The sequence below is a fragment of the Scyliorhinus torazame genome, chromosome 5, assembly GCF_047496885.1.
Source record: "Scyliorhinus torazame isolate Kashiwa2021f chromosome 5, sScyTor2.1, whole genome shotgun sequence".
Lineage (NCBI taxonomy): Eukaryota > Metazoa > Chordata > Chondrichthyes > Carcharhiniformes > Scyliorhinidae > Scyliorhinus > Scyliorhinus torazame.
In genome coordinates this window covers 137,253,582-137,268,168 of record NC_092711.1, presented here as the reverse complement: position 1 = coordinate 137,268,168, position 14,587 = coordinate 137,253,582, and the positions used below count along the sequence as shown (strand labels likewise).

At 52.2% G+C, this 14,587-nt stretch overlaps 2 protein-coding genes across 3 annotated transcripts in view; one reads left to right on the top strand and one right to left on the bottom strand.

Annotated features, from left to right (window-relative positions):
* Positions 1-9,850, bottom strand: part of LOC140419831 (ubiquitin-like protein NEDD8) — a 42,954-nt gene extending 33,104 nt beyond the window's left edge. The window contains exon 1 of the mRNA XM_072503864.1: positions 9,708-9,850. Within this exon, the coding sequence (XP_072359965.1) occupies positions 9,708-9,725 (18 nt within the window). The 5' untranslated portion in view covers positions 9,726-9,850. The remainder of the gene's footprint in view (positions 1-9,707) is intronic.
* A 187-nt stretch (positions 9,851-10,037) lies between these two features.
* Positions 10,038-14,587, top strand: part of LOC140419830 (GMP reductase 2) — a 75,405-nt gene continuing 70,855 nt past the window's right edge. Inside the window, exons 1-2 of one of the 2 annotated variants that reach the window (XM_072503863.1) lie at positions 10,038-10,188; positions 13,096-13,215. In XM_072503863.1, the coding sequence (XP_072359964.1) occupies positions 13,171-13,215 (45 nt within the window). In that variant the 5' untranslated portion in view covers positions 10,038-10,188; positions 13,096-13,170. Of the gene's footprint in view, positions 10,402-13,095; positions 13,216-14,587 lie in introns of both variants that reach the window. The other variant, XM_072503862.1, reaches the window with a different exon arrangement.

Here is a 14,587-nt window from a genome sequence, read left to right as displayed (position 1 = left end):
GGAGGAAGAACAAAGAAAAATGGACTATATTATTATACCCGTTTGCATGTGTTGGTTTTTTTTTTTTTTAAAAAGCGAAAAGGTATATTTACTGTGTACATTTCTTAGTAGAGGATGCAAAAATGAAAAATGAAACCATCTTGAAGCTGATGGTTTTTTTTTTTCTTGTGGGGAGGTGTCATGCGAGTGCCTTTAAGAACTGGATGTTTAAGCAATGTACCTTTAAGAAAACAGTGCTGTCATAGAGTGGGTAGAGCTCAGCTCAGGTCAGCCATTTTGCAGGTTTTTAGTTTCGGTTTAAAAAGCAGTGTGTGCGTGTCTGTATGTTCCCAGAGAGCTGCAAGTTTTGGAACAGAGCTGGTGTGTCTGTCTGTGTTTGCAGTGAGCTGGATCTCTCACATGAAAGACTATCTCTGGACCATTTGGGTGCTTTAAACTTATGACAGTGAAGCCTTTTACCCGATGTGATACTGTTTAAAGGTGTTAAGTCTCTTGGAAGTTTGAAGGAACAGTTTAAGGAGTTATTTACTGTAGCAATATTTTCTGAGTTATCTTTGAAGAAAGGGGTGTTAAGAGAGCCAATGTTTATTTAAGATGTTAAGTTGAGTTCATGGAATAAACAGTATTTTGTGTTTAAAAACCCACGTTCCTCTAGAGCAGCGGCCAGGAAGGCAGGCACAAAGCAAGATGGCGTCGGAAGGAGGCAGTTTAATATGGGGCCCTGACCAACAAGAGTTCCTGCGGCGCTGCGTGGAAGAACTTAAAAAGGAGATGAAGAAGGAGCTGTTGGCTCCGATATTACAGGTGATTGAAAGGCTAAAGGAGGAGCAAAAGACCCAGGAGCGGGAGCTTCGGGTCGTGAAGGCAAAGGCTGCCGAGAATGAGGACGACATACAGGGCCTGGTGGTGAAGACAGAGATGCACGAGGCACAACACAAAAGGTGTGTGGAAAGGCTGGAGGTGCTGGAGAATAATGCGAGGAGGAAGAATTTAAGGATTCTTGGTCTTCCCGAGGGTGCAGAGGGGGCGGACGTCGGGGCATATGTGAGCACGATGCTTCACTCGTTAATGGGATCGGAGGCCCCGACGGGCCCGTTGGAGGTGGAGGGAGCTTATCGAGTTATGGCGCGAAGACCGAGGGCTGGAGAAATTCCTCGAGCCATAGTGGTGAGATTTCTCCGATATAAGGACAGAGAGATGGTCCTCCGATGGGCAAAGAAAACCCGGAGCAGTAGGTGGGAGAACGCGGTGATCAGCGTATATCAAGATTGGAGTGCGGAGGTGGCGAGAAGGAGGGCGAGCTTTAATCGGGCCAAGGCGGTGCTGCACAAAAGGAAGGTTAAATTTGGAATGCTGCAGCCGGCAAGACTGTGGGTCACACATCAAGGGAAACACCACTACTTCGAAACGGCAGAAGAGGCATGGACATTTATTGTCGAGAAGAAACTGGAATAAGCGGGCTAGAAAAAGAACGTTTGGGACAAAGTGGTGGGGTGATTACGTGGGGTGAAATGGGGGAAGAGATGATTTCCCAAGTTGTTAATCCTGCGACCTTGTAACTTTTCGCTCTTCCCCATGTCGTGGGGGAGGGAGGGAGGGAGGGAGGATGAGGAGCTGGGGGCGCCGGCCATTGAGGGCGGGGCCAAATGGGAAGCGCGGGCTTTGTTCCCGCGCTATGGTAATCATGGCAGGAACAGGGAAGCAGGAAGGAGGGGGCCTCGCACAGTGGGGGCCGAGGTCACGGGGGGAAGCCGAGGTCGGCCAGAGTTTGCTGACTTCTGGCGGGGGGGGGGGGGGTTAACTGGGTTGCTGCTGCTGGGGAGAAGGGCGAGCTGATATGGGGTGGGGTGGTCGGGGCGGGAGGGCGCCGTTGGGGGGAGATACGGCTACGTGGGAACCGGGTGAGGAGCTGGATTGAAAAAGGAGATGGCTAGTCGACAAGGGGGGGGGGTAAAGAGCCCCCCAACCCGGCTGATCACGTGGAATGTGAGAGGGCTGAACGGGCCGATAAAGAGGGCACGGGTACTCGCACACCTAAAAAAACTTAAGGCAGATGTGGCTATGCTGCAGGAGACGCATCTGAAATTGATAGACCAGGTCAGACTTCGCAAAGGATGGGTGGGGCAGGTGTTTCATTCGGGGCTAGACGCAAAAAACAGGGGGGTGGCTATATTAGTGGGGAAGCGGGTAATGTTTGAGGCAAAGACCATAGTGGCGGATAGTGGGGGCAGATACGTGATGGTGAGTGGCAGATTGCAAGGGGAGGCGGTGGTTTTAGTGAACGTATATGCCCCGAACTGGGATGATGCCAATTTTATGAGGCGTATGTTGGGAAGCATCCCGGACCTAGAGGCGGGAAAGTTGGTAATGGGTGGAGATTTTAATACGGTGCTGGACCCGGGGCTGGACAGATCAAGGTCCAGGACCGGAAGGAGGCCGACTGCAGCTAGGGTGCTCAAGGATTTTATGGAGCAGATGGGAGGAGTAGACCCCTGGAGATTTAGACCTAGGAGTAAGGAGTTTTCGTTTTTCTCCTATGTCCACAAAGTCTATTCACGGATAGACTTTTTTGTTTTGGGAAGGGCACTGATCCCGAAGGTGACAGGGACGGAGTACACGGCTGTAGCTATTTCGGACCACGCTCCACATTGGGTGGACCTGGAGATAGGAGAGGAAATAGAAAAAGAACAGCACCCACCCTGGAGAATGGACATGGGATTATTGGCAGATTAGGGGGTGTGTTTAAGGGTGAGGGGGTGTATTGAAAGGTACTTGGAACTCAATGACAATGGGGAGGTTCAGGTGGGAGTGGTCTGGGAGGCGTTGAAGGCTGTGGTTAGAGGGGAGCGGATATCTATCAGGGCACATAAAGGAAAGCAGGAGGGTAGGGAAAGGGAGCGGTTGTTGAAATAACTTTTGAGGGTGGACAGACAATATGCGGAGGCACCGGAGGAGGGACTGTACAGGGAAAGGCAAAGGCTACATGCAGAATTTGACTTGTTGACTACGGGTAATGCAGAGGCACAATGGAGGAAGGCACAGGGTGTACAGTACGAATATGGGGAGAAGGCGAGCAGGTTGCTGGCCCACCAACTGAGGAAAAGGGGAGCAGCGAGGGAGATGGGGGGGGTGAGAGATGAGGAGGGAGATGGAGCAGGGAGCGGAGAGAGTGAATGGAGTGTTCAAGGCATTTTATGAAAGATTATATGAAGCTCAGCCCCCGAAAGGGAAGGAGAGAATGATGTGCTTTCTGGATCAGCTGGAATTTCCTAAGGTGGAGGAGCAGGAGAGGGCGGGACTGGGAGCACAGATTGAGACGGAGGAAGTAGTGAAAGGGATTGGAAGTATGCAGGCGGGGAAGGCCCCGGGACCAGACGGATTCCCAGTGGAATTTTATAGGAAATATATGGACTTGCTGGCCCCGCTACTGATGAGAACCTTTAATGAGGCTAGGGAAAGGGGGCAGCTGCCCCCGACTTTATCAGAGGCATCGATATCGCTCCTCCTAAAGAAGGAAAAAGACCCGCTGCAATGCGGGTCCTATAGGCCCATTTCCCTCCTGAAAGTGGATGCTAAGATTCTGGCCAAGGTAATGGCAATGAGGATAGAGGATTGTGTCCCGGGGTGGTTCATGAGGACCAAATTGGGTTTGTGAAGGGGAGACAGCTGAACACAAATATACGGAGGCTGCTAGGGGTAATGATGATGCCCCCACCAGAGGGGGAAGCGGAGATAGTGGTGGCGATGGATGCCGAGAAAGCATTTGATAGAGTGGAGTGGGATTATTTGTGGGAGGTGCTGAGGAGATTTGGCTTTGGAGATGGGTATATCAGATGGGTACAGTTGCTGTATAGGGCCCCGATGGCGAGCGTGGTCACGAATGGACGGGGGTCTGATTATTTTCGGCTCCATAGAGGAACGAGGCAGGGATGTCCTCTGTCCCCATTATTGTTTGCACTGGCGATTGAGCCCCTGGCCATAGCATTGAGGGGTTCCAGGAAGTGGAGGGGAGTACTCAGGGGAGGAGAAGAACACCGGGTATCTCTGTATGCGGATGATTTGTTGTTGTATGTGGCGGACCCGGCGGAGGGGATGCCAGAGATAATGCGGATACTTGGGGAGTTTGGGGATTTTTCAGGGTAAATTGAACATGGGGAAAAGTGAGTTGTTCGTGGTGCATCCAGGGGAGCAGAGCAGGGAAATAGAGGATTTACCGTTGAGGAAGGTAACAAGGGACTTCCGATACTTGGGGATCCAGATAGCCAAGAATTGGGGTATATTACACAGGCTTAATTTAACGCGGTTGGTGGAACAGATGGAGGAGGACTTTAAGAGATGGGACATGGTGTCCCCGTCACTGGCAGGTAGGGTGCAGGCGGTTAAAATGGTGGTCCTCCCGAGATTCCTTTTTGTGTTTCAGTGCCTCCCGGTGGTGGTCACGAAGGCTTTTTTCAAGAGAATCGAGAAGAGTATTATGAGTTTTGTGTGGGCCGGGAAGACCCTGAGAGTGAGGAGGGGATTTTTGCAGCGTAGCAGGGACAGGGGGGGCCTAAACGACTATTACTGGGCCGCCAATGTTTCAATGGTGTATAAGTAGATGGGAGAAGGGGAGGGAGCGGCGTGGAAGAGATTGGAGAGGGCGTCCTGCAGGGGGACTAGCCTACAAGCAATGGTGATGGCACCGTTGCCGTTCTCACCAAAGAAATACACCACAAGCCCGGTGGTGGTGGCTACATTGAAAATTTGGGGGCAGTGGAGACGGCATAGGGGAAAGACGGGAGCCTCGGTGCGGTCCCCGATAAGAAATAACCATAGGTTTGTTCCGGGGAGAATGGATGGGGGATTTGGAGGGTGGCAAAGAGCTGGGGTAGTACAATTGAGAGATCTGTTCGTGGCTGGGACGTTTGCGAGTCTGGGTGCACTGACGGAAAAATATGGGTTGCCCCAAGGGAATGCATTTCGGTACATGCAACTGAGGGCTTTCGCGAGGCAACAGGTGAGGGAATTTCCGCAGCTCCCGACGCAGGAGGTGCAGGATAGAGTGAGCTCAGAGACATGGGTTTTGGTAAGGTGTCGGACATATATAGGGAAATGAGGGACGAGGGGGAGATCATGGTAGATGAGCTGTAAGGGAAATGGGAAGAAGAGCTGGGGGCGGAGATTGAGGAGGGGCTGTGGGCTGACACCCTACGTAGGGTAAACTCATCGTCCTCGTGTGCCAGGCTAAGCTTGATACAATTCATGGTTCTACACAGGACGCATTTGACTGGAGCACGGCTCAGTAGATTTTTTGGGGTAGAGGATAGGTGTGGGAGATGCTCGAGAAGCCCAGTGAATCACACCCACATGTTCTGGTCATGCCCGGCACTACAGGGGTTCTGGGTGGGGGTGGCAAAGGTGCTTTCGAAGGTGGTGGGGGTCCGGGTCAAACCAAGCAGGGGGTTGGCTATATTCGGGGTTGCAGAAGAGCCGGGAGTGCAGGAGGCGAGAGAGGCTGATGTTTTGGCCTTTGCGTCCCTTGTAGCCCGGCGCAGGATATTGTTAATGTGGAAGAAAGCCAAACCCCCGGGTGTGGAGACCTGGATAAACGACATGGCAGGGTTTATAAAGTTAGAACGGATCAAGTTCGTATTAAGAGGTTCGGTTCAAGGGTTCACCAGGCGGTGGCAACCGTTCGTCGACTACCTCACAGAAAGATAGAGGGAATGGAAAAGAAGAAGACAACAGCAGCAGCCCAGGGGGGAGGGGGGGGGGGGGGGGGGAAGGAACTGGACAGACTCTCAGAGATGTCATTGTATATGTATAGACACTTGTAATAGGTAATGTATATTGGATTGTACCTTTGGAGAGTAACTATTTTTGACAAGGCAGTTGCCACTTGGTTTTGTTTTTGTTTATATGTTATTTATTTATTTGTTTAAAATTGGCCACTGTTATTTATATTGCTTTGTTGTTGTTCAAAAGAAAAACTATGTACTGTTATGTTTGGCCACAAAATTTTGAATAAAATATATATTTTTTAAAAACCCACGTGTCCATAATTGAAATTCCACACCTGGGAAAAAGCCGTGTGCCAGGAAAAGCAACAAATCCATTAAAGGGAGAGGTTGGTTGAACTCCATGATACATTTTGGGGTTCTGAAAACGCCTCGCCCATAACACCTTAAAAGAAATTTACACATGGAGGCCTGGCTGAGGTATTAAATTAATACTTTGCATCAGTCTTTACCAAAGAGGTAGGTGCTAAGTAAGTAAAGTTGCCACAGTACCAGTTGACCAACGGCCCCCTTTGAGGGGGGGGGGGGGAAAGAGCTGACTGGTGGTGATTTAACCTGAGGATTACCACATCTCAGGCAAGGGACAAGTTTGAGAAGACGGGGCCTTAATGAATAATCGCAGCTGGTACGGGAATTGAACCTGTTGGCCTCGCTCCGCATCACGAACCAGCAGTCCAGCCAATGGAGCGAAACCAGCCCTCAAGGAGGTGGATGCGACCCAGGCCACGGAGGAAACTCCATCAATTGAAGGCTTCAAAATTGATAAGAGAGGAAACATTGGATAAACTGTCGGTGATTGACATGAGCACCGGGGACCAGATGAAGTAAACCTCTTTTTTTTTTTTTTAATTTAGAGAACCCAAATCTTTTTTTTCCCAGTTAAGGAGCAATTTAGAATGGCCAATCCACCTACTCTGCACATCTTTTGAGTTTGTGGGGGTGGGTCCCATGCAGAATGTGCAAACTCCACACGGACAGTGAGTGACCTGGGGCCAGGATCGAACCCAGGTCCTCGGCGCCAAATGAAGTCCATCCAAGGGTATCAAAGGAAACGAGAATGGAAACTGCAGGGGCACTGGCCATAACTTTCCAGTCTAGGACTAAAGAATTATAAAGATTGCACCCTTGTTCAAAAAAAGGTTGTACGCACAAGTCCCAGCAATTACAGACCAGTCAGCTTAACATAGTAGTGGACAAGCTTCTCGAAGTAATTACTTGGGATAGAACTAGTAGCCACATGGAAAAATATGGTGTGAACAGTAATGTTCACACCAGTCCTGGCATGGATTTCTAAAGGGGAAATGGCGTTTAACTAACTTGCAGGATATTTTTGAAAAGGTAACAGAAATGGTCGAAGAGGGTAATGCTGTTGAAGTGGTGTACATGGACATTTAAGAGGCATTCGATACAATGCCACACAGCAGACTTTGCGAGAAGTTATAGCTCATGGAATAAAAGGGACAGTAGCAACGTGGACACAAAATGGCTGTGTAATAGGAAGCAGAGAGTAATGGTCAATGGGTATTTTTCAGGATGGAGGAAGATTTGTACTGGTGGTTCCCCAGGGGTCAGTATTCGGGCCCTTGCTTCTCCAGGTATATATTAATGATCTTGCTGGGCAAGGGACAATTTCAAAGTTTACGGATGACTCGAAACTTGGAAACCGAAGAGGACAGTGTAGAACTTCAAAAGGACATAGACAAGTTGGTGGAGTGGGCAGATAAAGTTCAATGTGGAGAAGTGTGAGGTGATGCATTTTGGTAGGTAGGAAAAGCAGACCAGTCAGCTCTCCCCCTCAAAGGGGAAAGCAGCCTATGATCATCTGGGACTATGGTGAGTTTGCTATATTAATAGGGACATAGAGTACAAGAACAAGGAGGTTATGCTGAACTTGTACAAGAACTCAGTTGGAACATTGTGTAGTTCTGGGGGCCACACTACAGGAAGGATGTGAACACATTGAAGAGAGAGCACAGAAGAGGTTTACAAGGATGGTTCCGGGGATGGGAAACTTCAGTTATGGGGATAGATTGGAGAGGTTGGGACTGTTCTCCTTGGAGAGAAGGCGGCTGAGAGGGGATTTGATAGAGATGTTCAAAATCATGAGGTGGGGCCTGGACAGAGCGGACGGGGGGAAACTGTTCCGGCTCCGTGATGAGAACGAGAGGGCGCAGATCGGAAGAGATTTGCAAAAGAAGCAAATGTGATTTGAGAAAACTCCTTTTTCACACAGCGAGTGGTCGGGGTCTGGAATGCACTGTCTGGAAGTGTGGTGGAGGCAGGTTCAATCGGGGCGTCCGAGAGGGAGATGGGCGATTATTCGTGTAGAAACAATGTGCAGGGGGGTGACGGGGACAAACGCAGCAGAACAGCACAAAGTCACGTCGTTTGGAGAGACGGTGCAGGCAGGACGGGCAAAACTGCCTCCTTCTGTTCCATAGCAATTGTGTAATTCTATGATCTGTGGGCAAGCTGTGGGAGGTGTGAAGCAGGGGTGTAAAGGGGAAAGCGAATGGGGTGCAAAGGGGAAAGCGAATGGGGTGCAAAGGGGAAAGCGAATGGGGGGTAAAGGGGAAAGCGAATGGGGGGTAAAGGGGAAAGCGAATGGGGGGTAAAGGGGAAAGCGAATGGGGGGTAAAGGGGAAAGCGAATGGGGGGTAAAGGGGAAAGCGAATGGGGGGTAAAGGGGAAAGCGAATGGGGGGTAAAGGGGAAAGCGAATGGGGGGTAAAGGGGAAAGCGAATGGGGGGTAAAGGGGAAAGCGAATGGGGGGTAAAGGGGAAAGCGAATGGGGGGTAAAGGGGAAAGCGAATGGGGGGTAAAGGGGAAAGCGAATGGGGGGTAAAGGGGAAAGCGAATGGGGGGTAAAGGGGAAAGCGAATGGGGGGTAAAGGGGAAAGCGAATGGGGGGTAAAGGGGAAAGCGAATGGGGGGTAAAGGGGAAAGCGAATGGGGGGTAAAGGGGAAAGCGAATGGGGGGTAAAGGGGAAAGCGAATGGGGGGTAAAGGGGAAAGCGAATGGGGGGTAAAGGGGAAAGCGAATGGGGGGTAAAGGGGAAAGCGAATGGGGGGTAAAGGGGAAAGCGAATGGGGGGTAAAGGGGAAAGCGAATGGGGGGTAAAGGGGAAAGCGAATGGGGGGTAAAGGGGAAAGCGAATGGGGGGTAAAGGGGAAAGCGAATGGGGGGTAAAGGGGAAAGCGAATGGGGGGTAAAGGGGAAAGCGAATGGGGGGTAAAGGGGAAAGCGAATGGGGGTAAAGGGGAAAGCGAATGGGGGGTAAAGGGGAAAGCGAATGGGGGGTAAAGGGGAAAGCGAATGGGGGGTAAAGGGGAAAGCGAATGGGGGGTAAAGGGGAAAGCGAATGGGGGTAAAGGGGAAAGCGAATGGGGGTAAAGGGGAAAGCGAATGGGGGGTAAAGGGGAAAGCGATTGAGGGTAAAGGGGAAAGCGAATGGGGGGTAAAGGGGAAAGCGAATGGGGGGTAAAGGGGAAAGCGAATGGGGGTAAAGGGGAAAGCGAATGGGGGGTAAAGGGGAAAGCGAATGGGGGTAAAGGGGAAAGCGAATGGGGGGTAAAGGGGAAAGCGAATGGGGGTAAAGGGGAAAGCGAATGGGGGGTAAAGGGGAAAGCGAAAGGGGGGTAAAGGGGAAAGCGAAAGGGGGGTAAAGGGGAAAGCGAATGGGGGTAAAGGGGAAAGCGAATGGGGGGTAAAGGGGAAAGCGAATGGGGGGTAAAGGGGAAAGCGAATGGGGGGTAAAGGGGAAAGCGAATGGGGGGTAAAGGGGAAAGCGAATGGGGGGTAAAGGGGAAAGCGAATGGGGGGTAAAGGGGAAAGCGAATGGGGGGTAAAGGGGAAAGCGAATGGGGGTAAAGTGGGACATCAATGGGAGACGACACTGAGCGCCCCTCCCTGCGCCGCCGCAGCCTCACCTTCACTTTAATCAACATGCTGATTGCTGTTGCTCTGCCGCCGTCTCCTCTCGTCCGGTTTGACCCCCGCTGGGCACAAACGCATCCGGGTCACGCCGCCGGAGGGGGGAGCCAATCAGCCAATCCCCCTACCCGGCGGCCGCGGCATCACATCCGGTGAACCCGCCGGCCAATCAGGATGTGGCCGCCTTGCCGGGAGCCCGCCGCTCGGCCGGGTGAGGAGGGGGGACTACATTTCCCAGCAGGCGTTGGGGGGAGAGGGGGAGGAAATGAAGAAGGGGACGGTCTCGAATGCCTGCGGGAGGTTGCGCGTGCGCACACACACACATACATTCCTTCTCCTCGCCCCCGCCGGGACGCTGATCCATATCGTGCGTCGGGCGCGCGAGCGAGACAGACCCCGCGAGACCCCAGGCCGCCTGCCCACTGCTAACGGTCGGGCATTCCAAGGTCACGTGGGGAGGGATAGCGCCACGTGCAGGTGAGGTTGGCACCGGCGGGGAGGTCACGTGACGAGAACCAGCTTCTCTCCCCTCCCCCCCCCCCCCCCCCCAATCCTCCATCAGTCAAGAGTGGCGACAAGGAGAGGAGACCGCGGCGGGCAAGGATGCCCCGAATCGACAATGACATCAAGCTGGACTTCAAGGACGTCTTGCTGCGGCCCAAACGTAGCACGCTGAAGAGCCGCAGCGAGGTACGCGGCTAAGGATGGTCTGACCCCTCCGCCCCGGTTGGCGCCCACCGGAGGACCTGCAGGCGGAACCGGGCGAGGCGGAGTGGCAACTTGTGACGGTGGGCTGCTCGCCGCACGCCCGCCCCCGTTGGCGGGAGAGGCCAGCCCGTCTCCCCTGGGTGCGCGGCGTTCCTTTTTGATCCCTCCCCGGGGCGCCCGATCCCGGCTGGGCAGACCCGTCCCGGTACCGGAGCACCCCACCCTCCCGCGGGACGAGGAAGCAACCAGCCGAATGGCCTCCTCCGTCGTAACAATTCTGCGATCTACGCCCCCCCCCCCCCCCCCACAACCACCAACATCGTGTAAAAGATACCGGCTCGGCCTCAGCTAGAACATACAGTGCAGAAGGAGGCCATTCGGCCCATCGAGTCTGCACCGACCCACTTAAGCCCTCACTTCCACCCTAACCCTGTAACCCAATAACCCCTCCGATCCTAACCTTTTTGGACACTTAAGGAGCAATTTAACCTGGCCAATCCACCTAACCCACATATCTTTGGACTGTGGGAGGAAACCGGAGCACCCGGAGGAAACCCACCCAGACACGGGGAGGACGTGCAGACTCCGCACAGACAGTGACCCAAGCGGGGAATCGAACCTGGGACCCTGGCGCTGTGAAGCTACAGTGCTATCCACACTGTGCTACCGTGCTGCCCCTGTGCTACAGCGTCCAGTTTCCAGGGGCCATTCTTTAGGGAGGACATAAAGTTATGAGAGGGAGAGAGAGATCATAGAATCATTACGGTGCAGAAGGAGGCCATTCGGCCTGTCGAGTCTACACCCACCCTTCGGACAACCACCCTACCTGGACTCAATCCCCCGCCCTATTTCTGCAACCCCGCCCTGAGGGGCAATTTTAGCGAGGCCAATCCACCCCACCCGCGCTACTTTGTACTGTGGGAGGAAACCGGAGCACCGCAGACACAGTGCGAACTCCACACCGTCTCCCAAGGCCAAATCGAAGCCGGGTCCCTGGCGTTGTGGGGCAGTAGTGCTAACCACTGTGCCGCCGCTCCGCCGAGAGAGAGGGTGCAGAAAAGATTCAGAAGAATGGACCCAGGCCCGATAGGAACTGCAGTTATGGGGACAGATTGAGAGAGGTTTAGATTGTTTTCCACGAAGAGAAGATTGAGAGGAGATTTGATGGAGGCATTCGAAATCACGCCCGGGGGCGGGGGGTGGGGGGGGGGGGAGGTCTGGTTGTCAGGACATAGTGGAGAGGGGGAGAAACCGCTCCCAATGGCGGAAGGATTGACAACGATGAGGTGATTCGAGCGGCACGGTGGTTCATTCAAGGTGTTTGAGAGGGAATTGGACTGTTACCTGAATAGGAAGAATGCAGGGCAGCACGGTGGCGCAGTGGTTAGCACTGCTGCCTCACGGCGCCGATCCTAGCCCTGGATCAATGCCTGTGTGGAAGTTTGCACATTGTCCCCGTGTCTGCATGGGCCTCACCCCCACAACCCAAAAGGATGTACAGGGTAGGTGGATTGGCCACACTAATTTGCCCCTTAATTGGGGGGAAAAAAAAGAATTGGGTATTCTAAAGAAAACGGCTGGGGGGTTTCGGAGAACTAGCACTGGGTTAATTGCTCACCTGGCAACCCACTACAGACCACCGTGAGCCCAAGGTCTCGCTCCATGCCCTAACCGTTTTGTGACCACCCATGTATTTCTCCTCATGCGGGTGAGGGAGCAGGGTGGCTCTCTGTGGGAGATGGTGACATTATCACTGGACGACCGATCCAGAGACCTGACCTGATGCTAGGGGCGGCCGGGTTCGAATCCCTCCACGGCAGATCAATTCATAATCCGGAGGCTGTCCAGAGAAGGTTCACCTGGTTGATCGCGGGTATGGAGGAGAGGTTGAGTAGGTTGGGCCTGTCCTCATTGGAGTTTAGAAGAATGAGAGGCGACCTTATTGAGACAGACAGGATTCTCAGGGGGCTTGACAGGGTCGATGCTGAGAGGATGCTTCCTCTTCTGGGAGAGTCTAGGACCAGAGGACAGAATCTCAGAGTAAGGGGGCCGCCCGATTCAGACAGAGATGAGGAGGAATTTATCTCTCGGAGGGGGGTGAATGTGTGGAATTCTTTCCCGCAGAGAGCTGTAGAGGCTGGGCCGTTAAGTATGTTCAAGGCCGAGACAGACAGATTTTTAATCGGTGAGGGAATCGAGGGTTTATGGGGATAAGGCGGGAAAGTGGAGTTGAGGATTATCACATCGGATCGGTCACAATCTCACTGAAACAGTGGAGCAAATGCGATGGGCCGAATGGCCTACTTCTGCTCCTACATTTTGTGGTCTGAAAGTCTAATGGTGACCGTGATTGTTGGAAAAACATCTTTACTCGGTCTGGCCCACATGGATCCAGATCCCTACTCTTGACTTAACTGCCCCACTCTCTGAAATGGCTGAGCGAGCTCACTCCGTTCATGGGGAAATTTGGCCTGGACAACAAATGCAAGCAAGCAAGCACCTTCCCGACGGGTGGGGAGCTGTGGACATGTGCCCTCGCAACAGCGCCGTCTTGCGCGGTTGAACCTATCAGAATGCGGTGGGAAGGTGTTTCCCTTTTGATTTTCCTTGTTGACCCTAGTTTGCATTTCCTCCCACCCCCCCCCCCCTTTCTTTTCCCCCCATCTCCCTCCCCAGGTGGACCTGCTGCGATCGTTCACGTTCCGGAACTCCAAACAGTCGTACAGCGGCATCCCCATCGTCGCAGCCAACATGGACACGGTGGGGACGTTCGAGATGGCGAGAGTGCTCAGCAAGGTGCGTTTGCAAGAACAGACACAATAAGAGCCCCTTGAGGCCGGCTCCGCCATTCGATCGGATCATTGGACGATCTGTGTGTAATCCAAATTCCACATTCTCCATCTACCTCCACCCACCACCACCCCAATGACCTTTGATCCCCTCGCCTAACAAGAATCTATTTATTCCCTACCTTGAAAACATTCAATGACCAGCCCCCGCCTCCTGAGGCAGGGAGTCCCGAAGTCGCACAACCCTCTGAGAGAAATAATTTCTCCTCATCTCTGTCCTATACCCCTTAATTTTAACAATTCAAAGATGCCAGACAATGCTTGGAATGCGAGCATTAGCAGGTAATTAAATCTTCATAGATCCAGAGATGGGGTAACCCCAGGTTAAAGAGGTGTGAATTGTGTCACGCCAGGACAGTTGGGAGGATTTCGCAGGCGGCCTTCAGGACGCGCGACAACGCAGAATCGCCGAGCAGAAACTTATAGCCAAGTTACACATGAGTGCGGCCTCAACCGGGACCTGGGATTCATGTCACATTACATTCATCCCCCACCATCTGGCCTGCGAAATCCTACCAACTGTCCTGGCTTGACACAATTCACACCTCTTTAACCTGGGGTTACCCCATCTCTGGATCTGTAAAGATTTAATCACCTGCTAATGCTCACATTCCTAGCATTGTCTGGCATCTTTGAATCTGTCTATATATATGTTTCTGGAACATACCTCTTCATTCACCTGAGGAAGGAGCAGCGCTCCGAAAGCTAGTGTTCGAAACAAACCTGTTGGACTTTAACCTGATGTTGTAAGACTTCTTACTGTGCTCACCTCAGTCCAACGCCGGCATCTCCACACCTGAATTTTAAAACATTGCCCTCTCCCAGTTCTGCACTCGCCCACATGAGGAAACATCCTTTTATGGGCCAGGGTTTAACAAATCCAAAGCATATTATGGAGTCCACCTGACCTGCAACCTTTATGTTGAATTTGGCTAAGATGAGCACAAGAGCCTTCCTTTCAGGTGTTATTCAACGAACTTCTTCGGCACTTTTAATCAAAAAGAAAACAAGTTTTATTCTAAGAATTTAGTTCACATTTTTATAAACACACACAGTAAGAATTATTATCGACTACAAACATAAAGACCCCACACACCTACAGTAATCTATATATAATCCTTAATGAATTCCCCCTTAACTGTTCCAATTCAATAACAAAATCCAAGTAAAACCAGAAACCCCTTTTCAAAGGTGTGGCCCAGCACACGGCACTCTTACTGGTATGAGACTTGTTATTGATGCTCTGTTCCCCTCTTCAAACAGCAGGTTTGAATTCCTCCCAGAAAGCAATTATCTCTTTTAAGTTATCGCGCAGTCTG